Raw genomic sequence first — 21532 nt, 5'->3', positions numbered from 1 at the left:
ATATTTATACTCATTAATGTCAAAACGTATTCTAGTCTACACAAGAGTCCCCTACCAGTAAGTACTGTATAATTATACTCACTAATGTCAAGACGTATTCTAGTCTACACAGAGTTCCCTACCAGTAAGTACTGTATATCTATACTCACTAATGTCAAAACGTATTCAAGTCTACACAAGAGTCCCCTACCAGTAAGTACTGTATATTTATACTCACTAATGTCAAGACGTATTCTAGTATACACAGAGTTCCCTACAAGTAAGTACTGTATATTTATACTCACTAATGTCAAAACGTATTCAAGTCTATACAAGAGTCCCCTACCAGTAAGTACTGTATATTTATACTCACTAATGTCAAAACGTATTCTAGTCTACACAGAGTTCCCTACCAGTAAGTATTGTATATTTATACTCACGAATGTCAAAACGTATTCTAGTCTACACAGAGTTCACGATCAGTAAGTACTGTATATTTATACTCACTAATGTCAAAACGTATTCTAGTTTACACAGATCCAGTGATACTAAGACTTGCGAAGATTGCTTCAAAATGTCCAAATGTGATGACAAAATTCAGCCGAGGCCAATATGCCAGAGCGTACTGATGTCACGTCATTGTTTGTTGACGTTAACAATGGTGTTATAAATCATTTTCTACCCGGCACAACCAATGGTATATATGCCCAAGGTCTTATTATACTAGTGACACATGCTTTATACATAGTTATTTGATATCATACGGATCATGTGATAAACATATCCGCCTGATATCCAGTATATTTATGACTTAATCCACCTGATATCCAATGACATCTATATTTATCGTTTAATCCGCCTGATATCCAATGACATCTGTATTCATCTTTAATCCACCTGATATCCAATGACATCTATATTTATTGTTTAAGCCGTCTGATATCCAGTGACATCTATATTTATCTTTAATCCACCTGATATCCAGTGACATCTATATTTATCGTTTAATCCGTCTGATATCCAATGACATCTATATTTATCGTTTAATCCGTCTGATATCCAGTGACATCTATATTTATTGTTTAATCCGCCTGATATCCAATGACATCTATATTGATCGTTTAATCAGTCTGATATCCAATGACATCTATATTTATCGTTTAATCCGTCTGATATCCAATGACATCTATATTTATCGTTTAATCCGTCTGATATCCAATGACATCTATATTTATCGTTTAAGTCGCCTGATATCCAGTGACATCTATATTTATCGTTTAATCCGCCTGATATCCAATGATATCTATATTTATCGTTTAATCCGCCTGATATCCAATGACATCTATATTTATCTTTAATCCACCTGATATCCAGTGACATCTATATTTATCGTTTAATCCGCCTGATATCCAATGACATCTATATTTATCGTTTAATCCGTCTGATATCCAGTGACATCTATATTTATCGTTTAATCCGCCTGATATCCAGTGACATCTATATTTATCGTTTAATCCGCCTGATATCCAATGACATCTATATTTATCGTTTAATCCGTCTGATATCCAATGACATCTATATTTATCGTTTAATCCGTCTGATATCCAATGACATCTATATTTATCGTTTAATCCGTCTGATATCCAATGACATCTATATTTATCGTTTAAGTCGCCTGATATCCAGTGATATCTATATTTATCGTTTAATCCGCCTGATATCCAATGACATCTATATTTATCGTTTAATCCGCCTGATATCCAATGACATCTATATTTATCACTTAATCCGTCTGATATCCAGTGACATCTATATTTATCACTTAATCCGCCTGATATCCAGTGACATCTATATTTATCGTTTAATCCGCCTGATATCCAATGACATCTATATTTATCGTTTAATCCGCCTGATATCCAATGACATCTATATTTATCACTTATTCCGTCTGATATCCAGTGACATCTATATTTTTCACTTAATCCGATATCCAGAAATTTTGCCTACATATACATATATATACATTTGCATATATATATTTGCATATGTCACTTTTGTAATATATAACTCGGAGAGCTTTTCATTGGCTGTGCAAGGCAGGAAATTCATTGTGACGTCATGACAGAAACAATACAATAACGTTAGGAAACATGATTTGACATCAGGATTTCGCGGAAGGGAAAATGGCTGCCTCCATTAGATTTTTGCAACATATTTTGACGTTGAAAGTTAATGTAATGTCGTCTATGTTTATCGTAATTAAATTCGTAAAATCATCAATTTGTGATTGGAGTATTATAGTGTATGTTTTACTTACTTTCAGATATGTACAGATAGACTCCTGGTGGTATTATATGGCCTGATTGTATTGTAGTGTATGTTCTACTTTCAGACACGTACCGATAGACTCCTGGTGGTATTATATGGCCTGATTGTATTGTAGTGTATGTTCTACTTTCAGATATGTAAAGATAGACTCCTGGTGGTATTATATGGCCTGATTGTATTATAGTGTATGTTCTACTTTCAGATATGTACAGATAGACTCCTGGTGGTATTATATGGCCTGATTGTATTGTAGTGTATGTTCTACTTTCAGATATGTACAGATAGACTCCTGGTGGTATTATATGGCCTGATTGTATTATAGTGTATGTTCTACTTTCAGATACGTACAGATAGACTCCTGGTGGTATTATATGGCCTGATTGTATTGTAGTGTATGTTCTACTTTCAGATATGTACAGATAGACTCCTGGTGGTATTATATGGTCTGATTGTATTGTAGTGTATGTTTTACTTTCAGATATGTACAGATAGACTCCTGGTGGTATTATATGGCCTGATTGTATTGTAGTGTATGTTTTACTTTCAGATATGTACAGACAGACTCCTGGTGGTACTATATGGCCTGATTGTATTGTAATGTATGTTCTACTTTCAGATATGTACAGATAGACTCCTGGTGGTATTATATGGCCTGATTGTATTGTAGTGTATGTTTTACTTTCAGATATGTACAGATAGACTCCTGGTGGTATTATATGGCTTGATTGTATTGTAATGTATGTTCTACTTTCAGATATGTACAGATAGACTCCTGGTGGTGTTATATGGCCTGATTGTATTATAGTGTATGTTCTACTTTCAGATATGTACAGATAGACTCCTGGTGGTATTATATGGCCTGATTGTATTGTAGTGTATGTTCTACTTTCAGATATGTACAGATAGACTCCTGGTGGTATTATATGGCCTGATTGTATTGTAGTGTATGTTTTACTTTCAGATATGTACAGATAGACTCCTGGTGGTATTATATGGCCTGATTGTATTATAGTGTATGTTCTACTTTCAGATATGTACAGATAGACTCCTGGTGGTATTATATGGCCTGATTGTATTGTAATGTATGTTCTACTTTCAGATATGTACAGATAGACTCCTGGTGGTATTATATGGCCTGATTGTATTGTAGTGTATGTTCTACTTTCAGATATGTACAGATAGACTCCTGGTGGTATTACAAGGGTCTGATTGTATTATAGTGTATGTTCTTCTTACTTTCAGATATGTACAGATAGACTCCTGGTGGTATTATATGGCCTGATTGTATTGTAATGTATGTTCTACTTTCAGATATGTACAGATAGACTCCTGGTGGTATTATATGGCCTGATTGTATTGTAATGTATGTTCTACTTTCAGATATGTACAGATAGACTCCTGGTGGTATTATATGGCCTGATTGTGTTATAGTGTATGTTCTACTTTCAGATTCGTACCGATAAACTCCTGGTGGTATCATATGGCCTGATTGTATTATAGTGTATGTTTTACTTACTTTCAGATATGTACAGATAGACTCCTGGTGGTATTATATGGCCTGATTGTATTGTAGTGTATGTTCTACTTTCAGATATGTACAGATAGACTCCTGGTGGTATTATATGGCCTGATTGTATTGTAGTGTATGTTTTACTTTCAGATACGTACCGATAGACTCCTGGTGGTATTATATGGCCTGATTGTATTGTAGTGTATGTTTTACTTTCAGATATGTACAGATAGACTCCTGGTGGTATTATATGGCCTGATTGTATTGTAGTGTATGTTTTACTTTCAGATATGTACAGATAGACTCCTGGTGGTATTATATGGTCTGATTGTATTGTAGTGTATGTTTTACTTTCATATATGTACAGATAGACTCCTGGTGGTATTATATGGCCCGATTGTATTGTAGTGTATGTTCTACTTTCAGATATGTACAGATAGACTCCTGGTGGTATTACAAGGGTCTGATTGTATTGTAGTGTATGTTTTACTTTCAGATATGTACAGATAGACTCCTGGTGGTATTATATGGCCTGATTGTATTGTAATGTATGTTTTACTTTCAGATAGGTACAGATAGACAACTGGTGGTATTATATGGCCTGATTGTATTGTAGTGTATGTTCTACTTTCAGATATGTACAGATAGACTCCTGGTGGTATTATATGGTCTGATTGTATTGTAGTGTATGTTCTACTTTCAGATATGTACAGATAGACTCCTGGTGGTATTACAAGGGCCTGATGGAGGGCATCAAGCAATGGTCTTACAGACCCGAAATATTCCCCAGAGGCATCAAGTAATGGTTTTGGTTGGGGTTTGGATATATATATACATATTTGTTTTTGTTATATGTATCTTTTATAATATATGGATTGGTTAAACATTAATTCAAAATGGCCAATTTCGTCCGCTTTGACGGATACTTTGTATTTATGTATATACTAGTAATGTAATTGTAACGTGTTACACAGTTCTGGAACACCTCGATATTCAGAAACGTATTGTAAAATGAGCAAAGTTTAGATAGTTTATAGACATGTGCTTCTGTCATTCTATATGTCGTTATTATTGCTTCATTTGTTTTGATATTTAATACTTAAACGTCGGAGCGATTTTCAGGTAATTGGTCGTATTTGATTAACAGATTCCTCTCTGAAACAACCGGATGGCCTATAGCAGCTCACAACAGATACTGGTGAGAGTTTATATAATAAAGAACATATACTGGTAAGAGTTTATATAACAACAACAAATACTGGTGAGAGTTTACATAATAAACAACATACTGGTGAGCGTTTACAAAATAAACAACAGATACTGGTGAGAGTTAACTTAATAAACAATATACTGGTGAGAATTTACATAAAAACAACAGATACTGGTGACATTTTACATAAAAAACAACAGATACTGGTAAGATTTTACGTAATAAACAACTGATACTGGTGAGAGTTTACATAAAATAAACAGCAGATACTGTTGAATGTTTATATAAAAAAGCAACAGATACTGGTGAAATTTTACATAATAAACAACATACTGGTGAGTGTTTCATAATAAACAACAGATAGTGGTGAGAGTTTTCATAATAAACAACATACTGGTCAGAGTTTACATAATAAACAAGATACTGGTGAGTGTTTCATAATAAACAATATACTGGTGAGAGTTTACATAATAAACAACAGATACTGGTAAGATTTTACGTAATAAACAACTGATACTGGTGAGAGTTTACATAAAAAACAGCAGATACTGGTGAGAGTTTATATAAAAAAGCAACAGATACTGGTGGAATTTTACATAATAAACAACATACTGGTGAGTGTTTCATAATAAACAACATACTGGTCAGATTTTATATAATAAACAAGATACTGATGAGTGTTTCATAATAAACACTATACTGGTGAGAGTTTACATAAAAGCAACAGATACTGGTGAGAGTTTACATAATAAACAACAGATACTGGTGAGAGTTTCATAATAAACAACATATACTGGTGAGATTTTACATAATAAACAACATACTGGTGGGAGTTTACATAATAAACAACATACTGGTGAGAGTTTCATAATAAACAACAGATACTTGTGAGATTTTACATAATAAACAACATACTGGTAATAGTTTCATAATAAACAACAGATACTGGTGAGTGTTTACATAATAAACAACATTCTGGTGAGTGTTTACATAATAAACAACAGATACTGGTGAGTGTTTACATAATAAACATCATACTGGTGATAGTTTACATAATAAACAACATACTGGTGAGAGTTTCATAATAAACAACAGATACTGGTGAGAGTTTACATAAAAACAACATACTGGTTAGTGTTTACATAATAAACAACATCTGTTTACTGGTACAGATTTTACATAACAAAAGCAACATATACTGGTGAGATTTTACATAATAAACAACATATTGGTGAGTGTTTCATAATAAACAACAGATAGTAGTGAGAGTTTACATAAAAAACAACACACTGGTGAGCGTTTACATAATAAACATCATACTGGTTAGTGTTTCATAATAAACAACAAATTGGTGATATTTTACATAATAAACAACAGATACTGGTGAGAGTTTACATAATAAACAATAGATACTGGTGAGAGTTTACATAAAAAACAACAGATACTGGTGAGAGTTAACATAATAAACAACAAACTGGTGAGAATTTACATAAAAAAACAGCAGATACTGGTGAAATTTTACATAATAAACAACAGATACTGGTGAGAATTTACATAAAAAACAACATACTGGTGAGAGTTTCATAATAAACAACAGATACTGGTGAGAGTTTACATAATAAACAACAGATACTGATGAGAGTTTACATAATAAACAACATACTGGTCAGAGTTTCATAATAAACAACATATACTGGTGGGATTTTACATAATAAACAACATATTGGTCAGAGTTTACATAATAAACAACATACTGGTTAGAGTTTCATAATAAACAACAGATACTGGTGAGAGTTTACCTAAAAAACAGCAGACACAGGTGAGAGTTTATATTATAAACAATAGATAGTGGTGAGAGTTTACATAATAAACACCGAATTCTGGCAAGAGTTTCATAATAAACAACAGAAACTGATGATAATTTATATAACAAAAACAACAAATAATAAACAACATACTGGTGAGAGTTTACATAATAAACAACATACTGGTGAGAATTTACATAAAAACAACAGATACTGGTGACATTTTACATAAAAAACAACAGATACTGGTGAGAGTTTACATAATAAACAACATACTGGTGAGAGTTTACATAAAAAACATCAGATAGAACGATTTTTGTGCTTTCCAGAATGACAAATTGATAAAATCACTGACTGACTTCAAGAGCATGGTGAGTGTAATGAACCAATATTTTCAAATGTAATGTTTATGTATCTTTGTTTTATTCGGTATTAATGTGACCGTTAAGGCCCATAGGTCTTTTGTTTCATTTCGATTTTCATGCCTACGCTCGTCATCATTGAAGTTTAATCTCTTCATATTGTTATTTTTATGGTGATCTTGAGATTCCCTGTCGTTAGATATATAGAAAGGCGATATTGAGAACAGTATACATGTTATGCATCTGTATATACATAGTTGTATATATCTCTAATGTATCATTGTATCAGGTCCTCGGATAATGTTGTATATATATCTGTCTCATTGTATCAGGTCCTCGGATAATGTTGTATATATCTCTAATGTATCATTGTATCAGGTCCTCGGATAATGTTGTATATATCTCTGTCTCATTGTATCAGGTCCTCGGATAATGTTGTATATATCTCTAATGTATCATTGTATCAGGTCCTCGGATAATGTTGTATATATCTCTGTATCATTGTATCAGGTCCTCGGATAATGTTGTATATATCTCTAATGTATCATTGTATCAGGTCCTCGGATAATGTTGTATATATCTCTAATGTATCATTGTATCAGGTCCTCGGATAATGTTGTATATATCTCTAATGTATCATTGTATCAGGTCCTCGGATAATGTTGTATATATCTCTAATGTATCATTGTATCAGGTCCTCGGATAATGTTGTATATATCTCTAATGTATCATTGTATCAGGTCCTCGGATAATGTTGTATATATCTCTAATGTATCATTGGATAATGTTGTATATATCTCTAAGTATCATCAGGTCCTCGGATAATGTTGTATATATCTCTGTCTCATTGTATCAGGTCCTCGGATAATGTTGTATATATCTCTAATGTATCATTGTATCAGGTCCTCGGATAATGTTGTATATATCTCTAATGTATCATTGTATCAGGTTCTCGGATAATGTTGTATATATCTCTAATGTATCATTGTATCAGGTCCTCGGATAATGTTGTATATATCTCTGTATCATTGTATCAGGTCCTCGGATAATGTTGTATATATCTCTAATGTATCATTGTATCAGGTCCTCGGATAATGTTGTATATATCTCTAATGTATCATTGTATCAGGTCCTCGGATAATGTTGTATCCTCGGATAATGTTGTATATATCTCTAATGTATCATTGTATCAGGTCCTCGGATAATGTTGTATATATCTCTAATATATCATTGTATCAGGTCCTCGGATAATGTTGTATATATCTCTAATGTATCATTGTATCAGGTCCTCGGATAATGTTGTATATATCTCTGTATCATTGTATCAGGTCCTCGGATAATGTTGTATATATCTCTAATGTATCATTGTATCAGGTCCTCGGATAATGTTGTATATATCTCTAATGTATCATTGTACCAGGTCCTCGGATAATGTTGTATATATCTCTTATATATCATTGTATCAGGTCCTCGGATAATTTTGTATATATCTCTAATGTGTCATTGTATCAGGTAGTCGGATAATGTTGTAACTATCTCTGTCTCATTGTATCAGGTTCTCGGATAATGTTGTATATATCTCTATGTATCATTGTATCAGGTCCTCGGATAATGTTGTATATATCTCTAATGTATCATTGTATCAGGTCCTCGGATAATGTTGTATATATATCTCTAATATATCATTGTATCAGGTCCTCGGATAATGTTGTATATATCTCTAATGTATCATTGTATCAGGTCCTCGGATAATGTTGTATATATCTCTGTATCATTGTATCAGGTCCTCGGATAATGTTGTATATATCTCTAATGTATCATTGTATCAGGTCCTCGGATAATGTTGTATATATCTCTGTATCATTGTATCAGGTCCTCGGATAATGTTGTATATATCTCTGTATCATTGTATCAGGTCCTCGGATAATGTTGTATATATCTCTAATGTATCATTGTATCAGGTCCTCGGATAATGTTGTATATATCTCTAATGTATCATTGTATCAGGTCCTCGGATAATGTTGTATATATCTCTAATGTATCATTGTATCAGGTCCTCGGATAATGTTGTATATATCTCTAATGTATCATTGTATCAGGTCCTCGGATAATGTTGTATATATCTCTGTGTATCATTGTATCAGGTCCTCGGATAATGTTGTATATATCTCTAATGTATCATTGTATCAGGTCCTCGGATAATGTTGTATATATCTCTAATGTATCATTGTATCAGGTCCTCGGATAATGTTGTATATATCTCTAATGTATCATTGTATCAGGTCCTCGGATAATGTTGTATATATCTCTAATGTATCATTGTATCAGGTCTCTCGGATAATGTTGTATATATCTCTGTATCATTGTATCAGGTCCTCGGATAATGTTGTATATATCTCTGTATCATTGTATCAGGTCCTCGGATAATGTTGTATATATCTCTAATGTATCATTGTATCAGGTCCTCTCGGATAATGTTGTATATATCTCTGTATCATTGTATCAGGTCCTCGGATAATGTTGTATATATATCTCTAATGTATCATTGTTATCAGGTACTCGGATAATGTTGTATATATCTTGTATATATATTGTTGATATATTCTCTAATGTATCATTGTATCAGGTCCTTCGGATAATGTTGTATATATCTCTGTATCATTGTATCAGGTCCTCGGATAATGTTGTATATATCTCTAATGTATCATTGTATCAGGTCCTCGGATAATGTTGTATATATCTCTAATGTATCATTGTATCAGGTCCTCGGATAATGTTGTATATATCTCTGTCTCATTGTATCAGGTCCTCGGATAATGTTGTATATATCTCTAATGTATCATTGTATCAGGTCCTCGGATAATGTTGTATATATCTCTGTATATTGTACAGGTCCCTCGGAATGTTGTCATTCTGTATCATTGTAGGTCCTCGGATAATGTTGTATATATATCTGTCTCATTGTATCAGGTCCTCGGATAATGTTGTATATATCTCTGTTATCATTGTATCAGGTCCTCGGATAATGTTGTATATATCTCTAATGTATCATTGTATCAGGTCCTCGGATAATGTTGTATATATCTCTGTATCATTGTATCAGGTCCTCGGATGTTGTATATATCTCTAATGTATCATTGTATCAGGTTCTCACGGATAATGTTGTATATATCTCTGTATCATTGTATCAGGTCCTCGGATAATGTTGTATAATATCTGTATAGGTCCTCGGATATGTTGTATATATCTAATGTATCATTGTATCAGGTCCTCGGATAATGTTGTATATATCTCTAATGTATCATTGTATCAGGTCCTCGTAATGTTTATATATCTCTAATGTATCATTGTATCAGGTCCTCGGATAATGTTTGTATATATCTCTAATGTATCATTGTATCAGGTCCTCGGATAATGTTGTATATATCTCTAATGTATCATTGTATCAGGTCCTCGGATAATCGTTGTATATATCTCTGTCTCATTGTATCAGGTCCTCGGATAATGTTGTATATATCTCTAATGTATCATTGTATCAGGTCCTAGGATAATGTTGTATATATCTCTGTATCATTGTATCAGGTCCTCGGATAATGTTGTATATATCTCTAATGTATCATTGTATCAGGTCCTCGGATAATGTTGTATATATCTCTAATGTATCATTGTATCAGGTCCTCGGATAATGTTGTATATATCTCTAATGTATCATTGTATCAGGTCCTCGGATAATGTTGTATATATCTCTAATGTATCATTGTATCAGGTCCTCGGATAATGTTGTATATATCTCTGTATCATTGTATCAGGTCTCGGATAATGTTGTATATATCTCTGTATCATTGTATCAGGTCCTCGGATAATGTTGTATATATCTCTAATGTATCATTGTATCAGGTCCTCGGATAATGTTGTATATATCTCTAATGTATCATTGTATCAGGTCCTCGGATAATGTTATATATATCTCTAATGTATCATTGTATCAGGTCCTCGGATAATGTTGTATATATCTCTAATGTATCATTGTATCAGGTCCTCGGATAATGTTGTATATATCTCTAATGTATCATTGTATCAGGTCCTCGGATAATGTTGTATATATCTCTAATGTATCATTGTATCAGGTCCTCGGATAATGTTGTATATATCTCTAATGTATCATTGTATCAGGTCCTCGGATAATGTTGTATATATCTCTAATGTATCATTGTATCAGGTCCTCGGATAATGTTGTATATATCTCTGTATCATTGTATCAGGTCCTCGGATAATGTTGTATATATCTCTAATGTATCATTGTATCAGGTCCTCGGATAATGTTGTATATATCTCTGTATCATTGTATCAGGTCCTCGGATAATGTTGTATATATCTCTAATGTATCATTGTATCAGGTCCTCGGATAATGTTGTATATATCTCTAATGTATCATTGTATCAGGTCCTCGGATAATGTTGTATATATCTCTATGTATCATTGTATCAGGTCCTCGGATAATGTTGTATATATCTCTAATGTATCATTGTATCAGGTCCTCGGATAATGTTGTATATATCTCTAATGTATCATTGTATCAGGTCCTCGGATAATGTTGTATATATCTCTAATGTATCATTGTATCAGGTCCTCGGATAATGTTGTATATATCTCTGTATCATTGTATCAGGTCCTCGGATAATGTTGTATATATCTCTAATGTATCATTGTATCAGGTCCTCGGATAATGTTGTATATATCTCTGTCTCATTGTATCAGGTCCTCGGATAATGTTGTATATATCTCTAATGTATCATTGTATCAGGTCCTCGGATAATGTTGTATATATCTCTAATGTATCATTGTATCAGGTCCTCGGATAATGTTGTATATATCTCTGTATCATTGTATCAGGTCCTCGGATAATGTTGTATATATCTCTAATGTATCATTGTATCAGGTCCTCGGATAATGTTGTATATATCTCTGTATCATTGTATCAGGTCCTCGGATAATGTTGTATATATCTCTGTATCATTGTATCAGGTCCTCGGATAATGTTGTATATATCTCTAATGTATCATTGTATCAGGTCCTCGGATAATGTTGTATATAACTCTGTATCATTGTATCAGGTCCTCGGATTAATGTTGTATATATCTCTAATGTATCATTGTATCAGGTCCTCGGATAATGTTGTATATATCTCTAATGTATCATTGTATCAGGTCCTCGGATAATGTTGTATATATCTCTAATGTATCATTGTATCAGGTCCTCGGATAATGTTGTATATATCTCTGTATCATTGTATCAGGTCCTCGGATAATGTTGTATATATCTCTAATGTATCATTGTATCAGGTCCTCGGATAATGTTGTATATATATCTCTGTATCATTGTATCAGGTCCTCGGATAATGTTGTATATATCTCTGTATCATTGTATCAGGTCCTCGGATAATGTTGTATATATCTCTAATGTATCATTGTATCAGGTCCTCGGATAATGTTGTATATATCTCTAATGTATCATTGTATCAGGTCCTCGGATAATGTTGTATATATCTCTAATGTATCTCATTGTATCAGGTCCTCGGATAATGTTGTATATATCTCTAATGTATCATTGTATCAGGTCCTCGGATAATGTTGTATATATATCTCTAATGTATCATTGTATCAGGTCCTCGGATAATGTTGTATATATCTCTAATGTATCATTGTATCAGGTCCTCGGATAATGTTGTATATATCTCTAATGTATCATTGTATCAGGTCCTCGGATAATGTTGTATATATCTCTAATGTATCATTGTATCAGGTCCTCGGATAATGTTGTATATATCTCTAATGTATCATTGTATCAGGTCCTCGGATAATGTTGTATATATCTCTGTATCATTGTATCAGGTCCTCGGATAATGTTGTATATATCTCTAATGTATCATTGTATCAGGTCCTCGGATAATGTTGTATATATATCTCTAATGTATCATTGTATCAGGTCCTCGGATAATGTTGTATATATCTCTAATGTATCATTGTATCAGGTCCTCGGATAATGTTGTATATATCTCTAATGTATCATTGTATCAGGTCCTCGGATAATGTTGTATATATCTCTAATGTATCATTGTATCAGGTCCTCGGATAATGTTGTATATATCTCTAATGTATCATTGTATCAGGTCTCGGATAATGTTGTATATATCTCTAATGTATCATTGTATCAGGTCCTCGGATAATGTTGTATATATCTTGTTCATTGTATGTCTCGGATAATATATATATCTCTAATGTATCATTGTATCAGGTCCTCGGATAATGTTGTATATATCTCTGTATCATTGTATCAGGTCCTCGGATAATGTTGTATATATCTCTAATGTATCATTGTATCAGGTCCTCGGATAATGTTGTATATATCTCTAATGTATCATTGTATCAGGTCCTCGGATAATGTTTATATATCTCTGTATCATTGTATATATCCTCGGATAATGTTGTATATATCTCTATGTATCATTGTATCAGGTCCTCGGATAATGTTGTATATATCTCTGTATCATTGTATCAGGTCCTCGGATAATGTTGTATATATATCTCTAATGTATCATTGTATCAGGTCCTCGGATAATGTTGTATATATCTCTAATGTATCATTGTATCAGGTCCTCGGATAATGTTGTATATATCTCTATGTATCATTGTATCAGTCCTCGGATAATGTTGTATATATCTCTAATGTATCATTGTTATCAGGTCCTCGGATAATGTTGTATATATCTCTGTATCATTGTATCAGGTCCTCGGATAATGTTGTATATATCTCTAATGTATCATTGTATCAGGTCCTCGGATAATGTTGTATATATCTCTAATGTATCATTGTATCAGGTCCTCGGATAATGTTGTATATATCTCTAATGTATCATTGTATCAGGTCCTCGGATAATGTTGTATATATATCTAATGTATCATTGTATCAGGTCCTCGGATAATGTTGTATATATCTCTAATGTATCATTGTATCAGGTCCTCGGATAATGTTGTATATATCTCTAATGTATCATTGTATCAGGTCCTCGGATAATGTTGTATATATCTCTAATGTATCATTGTATCCAGGTCCTCGGATAATGTTGTATATATCTCTAATGTATCATTGTATCAGGTCCTCGGATAATGTTGTATATATATCTAATGTATCATTATATCAGGTCCTCGGATAATGTTGTATTTATCTCTAATGTATCATTTTATCAGGTCCTCGGATAATGTTGTATATATCTCTAATGTATCATTGTATCAGGTCCTCGGATAATGTTGTATATATCTCTAATGTATCATTGTATCAGGTCCTCGGATAATGTTGTATATATCTCTAATGTATCATTGTATCAGGTCCTCGGATAATGTTGTATATATCTCTAATGTATCATTGTATCAGGTCCTCGGATAATGTTGTATATATCTCTAATGTACATGTATCATTGTATCAGGTATCATCGGATAATGTTGTATATATCTCTAATGTATCATTGTATCAGGTCCTCGGATAATGTTGTATATATCTCTGTATCATTGTATCAGGTCCTCGGATAATGTTGTATATATCTCTGTCTCATTGTATCAGGTCCTCGGATAATGTTGTATATATCTCTAATGTATCATTGTATCAGGTCCTCGGATAATGTTGTATATATCTCTGTATCATTGTATCAGGTCCTCGGATAATGTTGTATATATCTCTAATGTATCATTGTATCAGGTCCTCGGATAATGTTGTATATATCTCTAATGTATCATTGTATCAGGTCCTCGGATAATGTTGTATATATCTCTAATGTATCATTGTATCAGGTCCTCGGATAATGTTGTATATATCTCTGTCTCATTGTATCAGGTCCTCGGATAATGTTGTATATATCTCTAATGTATCATTGTATCAGGTCCTCGGATAATGTTGTATATATCTCTAATATCATTGTATCAGGTCCTCGGATAATGTTGTATATATCTCTAATGTATCATTGTATCAGGTCCTCGGATAATGTTGTATATATCTCTGTCTCATTGTATCAGGTCCTCGGATAATGTTGTATATATCTCTAATGTATCATTGTATCAGGTACTCAGGTCCTCGGATAATCTTGTATATATCTCTAATGTATCATTGTATCAGGTCCTCGGATAATGTTGTATATATCTCTAATGTATCATTGTATCAGGTCCTCGGATAATGTTGTATATATCTCTGTATCATTGTATCAGGTCCTCGGATAATGTTGTATATATCTCTGTATCATTGTATCAGGTCCTCGGATAATGTTGTATATATCTCTAATGTATCATTGTATCAGGTCCTCGGATAATGTTGTATATATCTCTAATGTATCATTGTATCAGGTCCTCGGATAATGTTGTATATATCTCTAATGTATCATTGTATCAGGTCCTCGGATAATGTTGTATATATCTCTAATGTATCATTGTATCAGGTCCTCGGATAATGTTGTATATATCTCTAATGTATCATTGTATCAGGTCCTCGGATAATGTTGTATATATCTCTAATGTATCATTGTATCAGGTCCTCGGATAATGTTGTATATATCTCTGTATCATTGTATCAGGTCCTCGGATAATGTTGTATATATCTCTAATGTATCATTGTATCAGGTCCTCGGATAATGTTGTATATATCTCTAATGTATCATTGTATCAGGTCCTCGGATAATGTTGTATATATCTCTAATGTATCATTGTATCAGGTCCTCGGATAATGTTGTATATATATCTCTAATGTATCATTGTATCAGGTCCTCGGATAATGTTGTATATATCTCTAATGTATCATTGTATCAGGTCCTCGGATAATGTTGTATATATCTCTGTATCATTGTATCAGGTCCTCGGATAATGTTGTATATATCTCTGTATCATTGTATCAGGTCCTCGGATAATGTTGTATATATCTCTAATGTATCATTGTATCAGGTCCTCGGATAATGTTGTATATATCTCTAATGTATCATTGTATCAGGTCCTCGGATAATGTTGTATATATCTCTAATGTATCATTGTATCAGGTCCTCGGATAATGTTGTATATATCTCTAATGTATCATTGTATCAGGTCCTCGGATAATGTTGTATATATCTCTAATGTATCATTGTATCAGGTCCTCGGATAATGTTGTATATATCTCTGTATCATTGTATCAGGTCCTCGGATAATGTTGTATATATCTCTGTATCATTGTATCAGGTCCTCGGATAATGTTGTATATATCTCTAATGTATCATTGTATCAGGTCCTCGGATAATGTTGTATATATCTCTAATGTATCATTGTATCAGGTCCTCGGATAATGTTGTATATATCTCTGTATCATTGTATCAGGTCCTCGGATAATGTTGTATATATCTCTAATGTATCATTGTATCAGGTCCTCGGATAATGTTGTATATATCTCTAATGTATCATTGTATCAGGTCCTCGGATAATGTTGTATATATCTCTAATGTATCATTGTATCAGGTCCTCGGATAATGTTGTATATATCTCTAATGTATCATTGTATCAGGTCCTCGGATAATGTTGTATTTATCTCTAATGTATCATTGTATCAGGTCCTCGGATAATGTTGTATATATCTCTAATGTATCATTGTATCAGGTCCTCGGATAATGTTGTATATATCTCTAATGTATCATTGTATCAGGTCCTCGAATAATGTTGTATATATCTCTGTATCATTGTATCAGGTCCTCGGATAATGTTGTATATATCTCTAATGTATCATTGTAATCAGGTCCTCGGATAATGTTGTATATATCTCTAATGTATCATTGTATCAGGTACTCGGATAATGTTGTATATATCTCTAATGTATCATTGTATCAGGTACTCGGATAATGTTGTCTATATCTCTAATGTATCATTGTATCAGGTCCTCGGATAATGTTGTATATATCTCTAATGTATCATTGTATCAGGTCCTCGGATATCGTTGTATATATTTCTAATTTATCATTGTATCAGGTCCTCGGATAATGTTTACGACAAGGCCAATGGCGGCAACTACACTTTCGTCAAAGAAACTTTACTATCCATCCCTGATGACCAAGGTAAATTAATTATACTGCACATCCCTGATGACCATGTAAAAATAATCACATGAATTCCTGATGCACATCCCTGATGACCAGGTAAATTAATCACGCTGCACATCCCTGATGACCAGGTAAATTAATCACGCTGCACATCCCTGATGACCAGGTAAATTAATTACGCTGTACATCCCTGATGACCAAGTAAATTAATCACGCTGCTCATCCTGATGAACAGGTAAATTAATCACGCTGCACATCCCTGATGACAGGTAAATTAATCACGCTGCACATCCCTGATGACCAGGTAAATTAATCACTGCTTCACATCCTGATGACAGGTAAATTAATCATGCTGCACATCCTGATGATCAGGTTAAATTAATCACATACTGCTCATCCCTGATGACCAGGTAAATTAATCACGCTGCACATCCCGATGATCAGGTAAAATTAATCACGCTGTCATCCTCGATGACAGGTAAATTAATCACGCTGAACATCCTGATGACCAGGTAAATTAATCACGCTGCACATCCCTCGATGACCAGGTAAATTATCATGCTGCAATTCATTTCCCTGATGACAGGTAAATTAATCATAACGCTGCAACATCCTCGATGACCAGGTAAATTAATCCACGCTGTACATCATCCTCGATGACAGGTAAATTAATCACGCTGCACATCCTGATTCCCTGACAGGTAAATTAATCAATTCGCTGATACATCCCTGATGACCAGGTAATTAATCACGCTGCACATCCTCGATGACAGGGTAAATTAATCATGCTGCACATCCCTGATGATGACAGGTAAATTAATCATACTGCACATCCTCGATGACAGGTAAATTAATCACTGCACATCCCTCGATGACCAGGTAAATTAATCATGCTGCACATCCCTGATGACAGGTAAATTAATCATACCTGCACATCCTCGATGATAGTAAAGGTAAAATTAATCATGCTGCACATCCTCGATGACAGGTAAATTAATCATGCTGCACATCCTCGATGACAGGTAAATTAATCATGCTGCACATCCTCGATGACAGGTAAATTAATCATTCGCTGCACATCTGCACATCCTCGATGAATGACAGGTAATGACAGTTAAATTAATCATGCTGCACATCCCTAATGACAGGTAAATTAATCACTGCACATCCCTAATGCACATCCCTCGATGACAGGTAAATTAATCATACTGCTGCATACCTCGATGATAGGTAAATGAATCATGGCACATCCTCGATGACAGTAAATTAATCACGCTGCACATCCTCGATGACAGGTAAATTAATCACGCTGCACATCCTCGATGACAGGTAATTAATCATGCTGCACATCCTCGATGACAGGTAAATTAATCATGCTGCACATCCCTAATGACAGGTAAATTAATCATGCTGCACATCCCTGATGACAGGTAAATTAATCATACTGCACATCCCTGATGACAAGGTAAATTAATCACGCTGCACATCCCGGATGACCAGGTAAATTAATCACGCTGCACATCCTCGATGACAGGTAAATTAATCATGCTGCACATCCTCGATGACAGGTATATTTTCACATTTTACATCTTTGATGACCATGTACATTCTGTGATCGGGAGTTCGATTAAAATGAAGTCTGAAATGTCAAAAATATTATAGAATATATGTACCTTGTTTCTACAATAAATTCAGTACTTTGACCAAGTAGAACGTCTACCCGCCTTCTGCTGATTCATTTGTAACGTAGGGTTGTACGTACGGAATTGATGTTTGAATCATCATCAGTTTTAAATGTGTTGCATTTTCTTGTTTTACAGAAATTTTGGAACGATTTTCTGTCAGTAGCAAAACAGTGGGGCCTGAAAATGTATGAGCAAGTAAGTGAAGCAATTCATACAAAAATATTTCAATTTTCACCGAAGTTGGACTCAATGAAACTACTTAAATAATCCGGTTTCATTTGTTCATGAACTTGGGTATGAACTTGGGTATCTTTAACATCGGTTTTCGCGCAAGAAAATATTTTATCTAGACCTACTTTTGCCTAAGAAGCTTCTAGATTAGGCCTAGGCTAGATCTAAACAGCGGTGGGTTAAAAAAATGCAAATATTACGGACAGATTTCTACAATTTGAAAAGCATTTTTAGGATATCTCGTTTTACTGACTCCGTGACTCTTGTGTATCGTTCGAGTCAGCAACATTGTCTACCGAAGCAAAATAAAATGTGCCATGTCCCTGTGTGACGTGTGTCGAAACTAGGCCTTCATAAGAACGTCTCAGTTTTTTTTTTTTTTTTTTTTTCAAAAGGCATTTCAATCAATACTATACATATATATACAATGTGAAGTAACATATATAAGTATCAAACAAGACTTCATTGATCTGCACACATTCATAAATAAGATTTGGAGAGATATTAATGTATAGTACTGAGTTTTATGACTGGGAGACAGAGGAAAAGCAAGAAAGTAATGGAGTGAGCGGTAGGGAGACTGTGATCGGAGAAAGAGAGAGAGAGAGAGCAGGAGGGGGTTGGGGGGGGGGAGGGGGGGGTAAAGGGTTTGATAGTGTGCATCTTAAAACTATTTGTAAATAATAAGCGTCACATCAATAATTTTTCAAAACAAAAATATTTAAGTGATAAGAAAGTTAACAACATGAATAAAAAGTTGATGTTGGTATATGAAAAAAAAAAAAAAAAAAAAAAAAAAAAAAAAAAAAACCGTCATGGTTAAGCCAGGTTTACTATTTTCATCCACATTTTCCATTCAAAATTTAATTTCTCTATATAAGCTTGATCCTTTCCGTATGCGATATGTTTCTGTACAGCATGGAGATCTTTGATGCAGTTTACCAATCTCATTACATTCAAAGAATTTTGAAAACATCTAGTTCTATAAATATACTGTTTAATCACAAGGATAATTTCATTATCAATCCTGTTGTATATACCATTTTGTCTAAAAAGTCCAAAAAGCATTGTTTCTTTATTGATAGAGAATGGTATGTAAAGAACGTCTCAGTTACAAACAAATCATGAAGAAGAAATACTATATAAAAACCAATGAGTGTTGATTTACCTTTAATCAGTTGTTTAACTTGTAGAATTCAACAAATTCAACATGAACTGCGAAGAGCAGTTCATTCAATTTGTTTCAAGAGCAACTCAATTCATCACCCCATGAAATCGACCAAAGCAAGATTCAATCCTTGAAAAAGATGTCCTCTTACACAAATATATTATTTACATGGTTGTAGAGTCTGGATCCCGAGGCTAACGAAAATTGGCTGTTCAATTAGATATTGTCTGATATCGGCAAAAATGGTTTGAATGTTTTTTAGGTAAGAGGAATGTAATGGTACTTGGTAGAGGTTCACTGTTCCAGCGCCGGTCTGGTCGGGAGTAAACTTTTGTGTCGAATATGTGGACAAAAAAGAAAAGGCGAGTTGTGGCTTGGTTCGGTCGCGGCATAGCTCATCCGGAGTTTTGTGGGTTCTGGGTTGGAACGCCGGTCTGACTATGTATTTTCACGCTCTTATTACAATGGGACTAATTCCTGTACCAAGCGATACCCGATAACGTTTGTGCAGAACTATTGTTTCTATAAGTGATGGAATGACGTCAAAAGACGATATCTCGCGATAACGTCATTTCAGTGGGAAAATTACAAAGTGGTACGTTCCATCACCACTGGAGATACTAGCACCGTTTGTCTAATCACATAAATATTTACAAAATAAATATGAAACGCTTACAATACAAGGGACTACAGTTCACAAATATTGCATTGTTTATAGGGTATTGTATTTTGTAGGACTGGCTAAATATCCAGACAATCGGCACGGTGGCCCTTCAGACAGACTTAACACTCGGTGAGCGATGGCTTCAACAGATGAATAACGCCGCCCAGAACCTAAACATCACTATACAGTACTGCATGGCTCTCCCCAGGCACGCCCTGCAAAGTCTGAAAAACCCAGCCGTCACACAGGTTTGTATATTCTTACCCAGTCTGCTCCCTGTTTCGATGACATATGTCCCTTTGGCAGATGTTGATCTTTTCTTCATTCTGTTCTGTGAATAACGTCATCGTTTTTAGTCCCCTGCCGAAGAAATCAAAGGGGACTATAGTGTTTGTCCCCGACTGTCTGTCTGTTTGTCTGTCTGTTTGTCTGTCTGATTTGGTTTCCAGATAATAACTTGAGAACTAATTGATTGAATTTGATAAAAATTA

At 34.0% G+C, this 21532-nt stretch overlaps 1 protein-coding gene across 1 annotated transcript; it reads left to right on the top strand.

Annotated features, from left to right (window-relative positions):
* Positions 1-368: 368 nt before the first annotated feature.
* On the top strand, positions 369-21502 carry LOC138322366 (uncharacterized). The gene is made up of 7 exons (XM_069266407.1): positions 369-394; positions 4521-4616; positions 4965-5015; positions 17223-17306; positions 19113-19173; positions 21113-21289; positions 21491-21502. The coding sequence occupies exons 2-7, from the start codon at positions 4561-4563 to the stop codon at positions 21500-21502; spliced, it is 441 nt and encodes a 146-aa protein (XP_069122508.1). The 5' UTR covers positions 369-394; positions 4521-4560.
* The last annotated feature ends 30 nt before the right edge of the window (positions 21503-21532 follow it).

This window comes from Argopecten irradians, chromosome 4 (assembly GCF_041381155.1).
Source record: "Argopecten irradians isolate NY chromosome 4, Ai_NY, whole genome shotgun sequence".
Classification (NCBI taxonomy): domain Eukaryota; kingdom Metazoa; phylum Mollusca; class Bivalvia; order Pectinida; family Pectinidae; genus Argopecten; species Argopecten irradians.
This window is presented reverse-complemented; position numbering and strand designations above follow the sequence as displayed.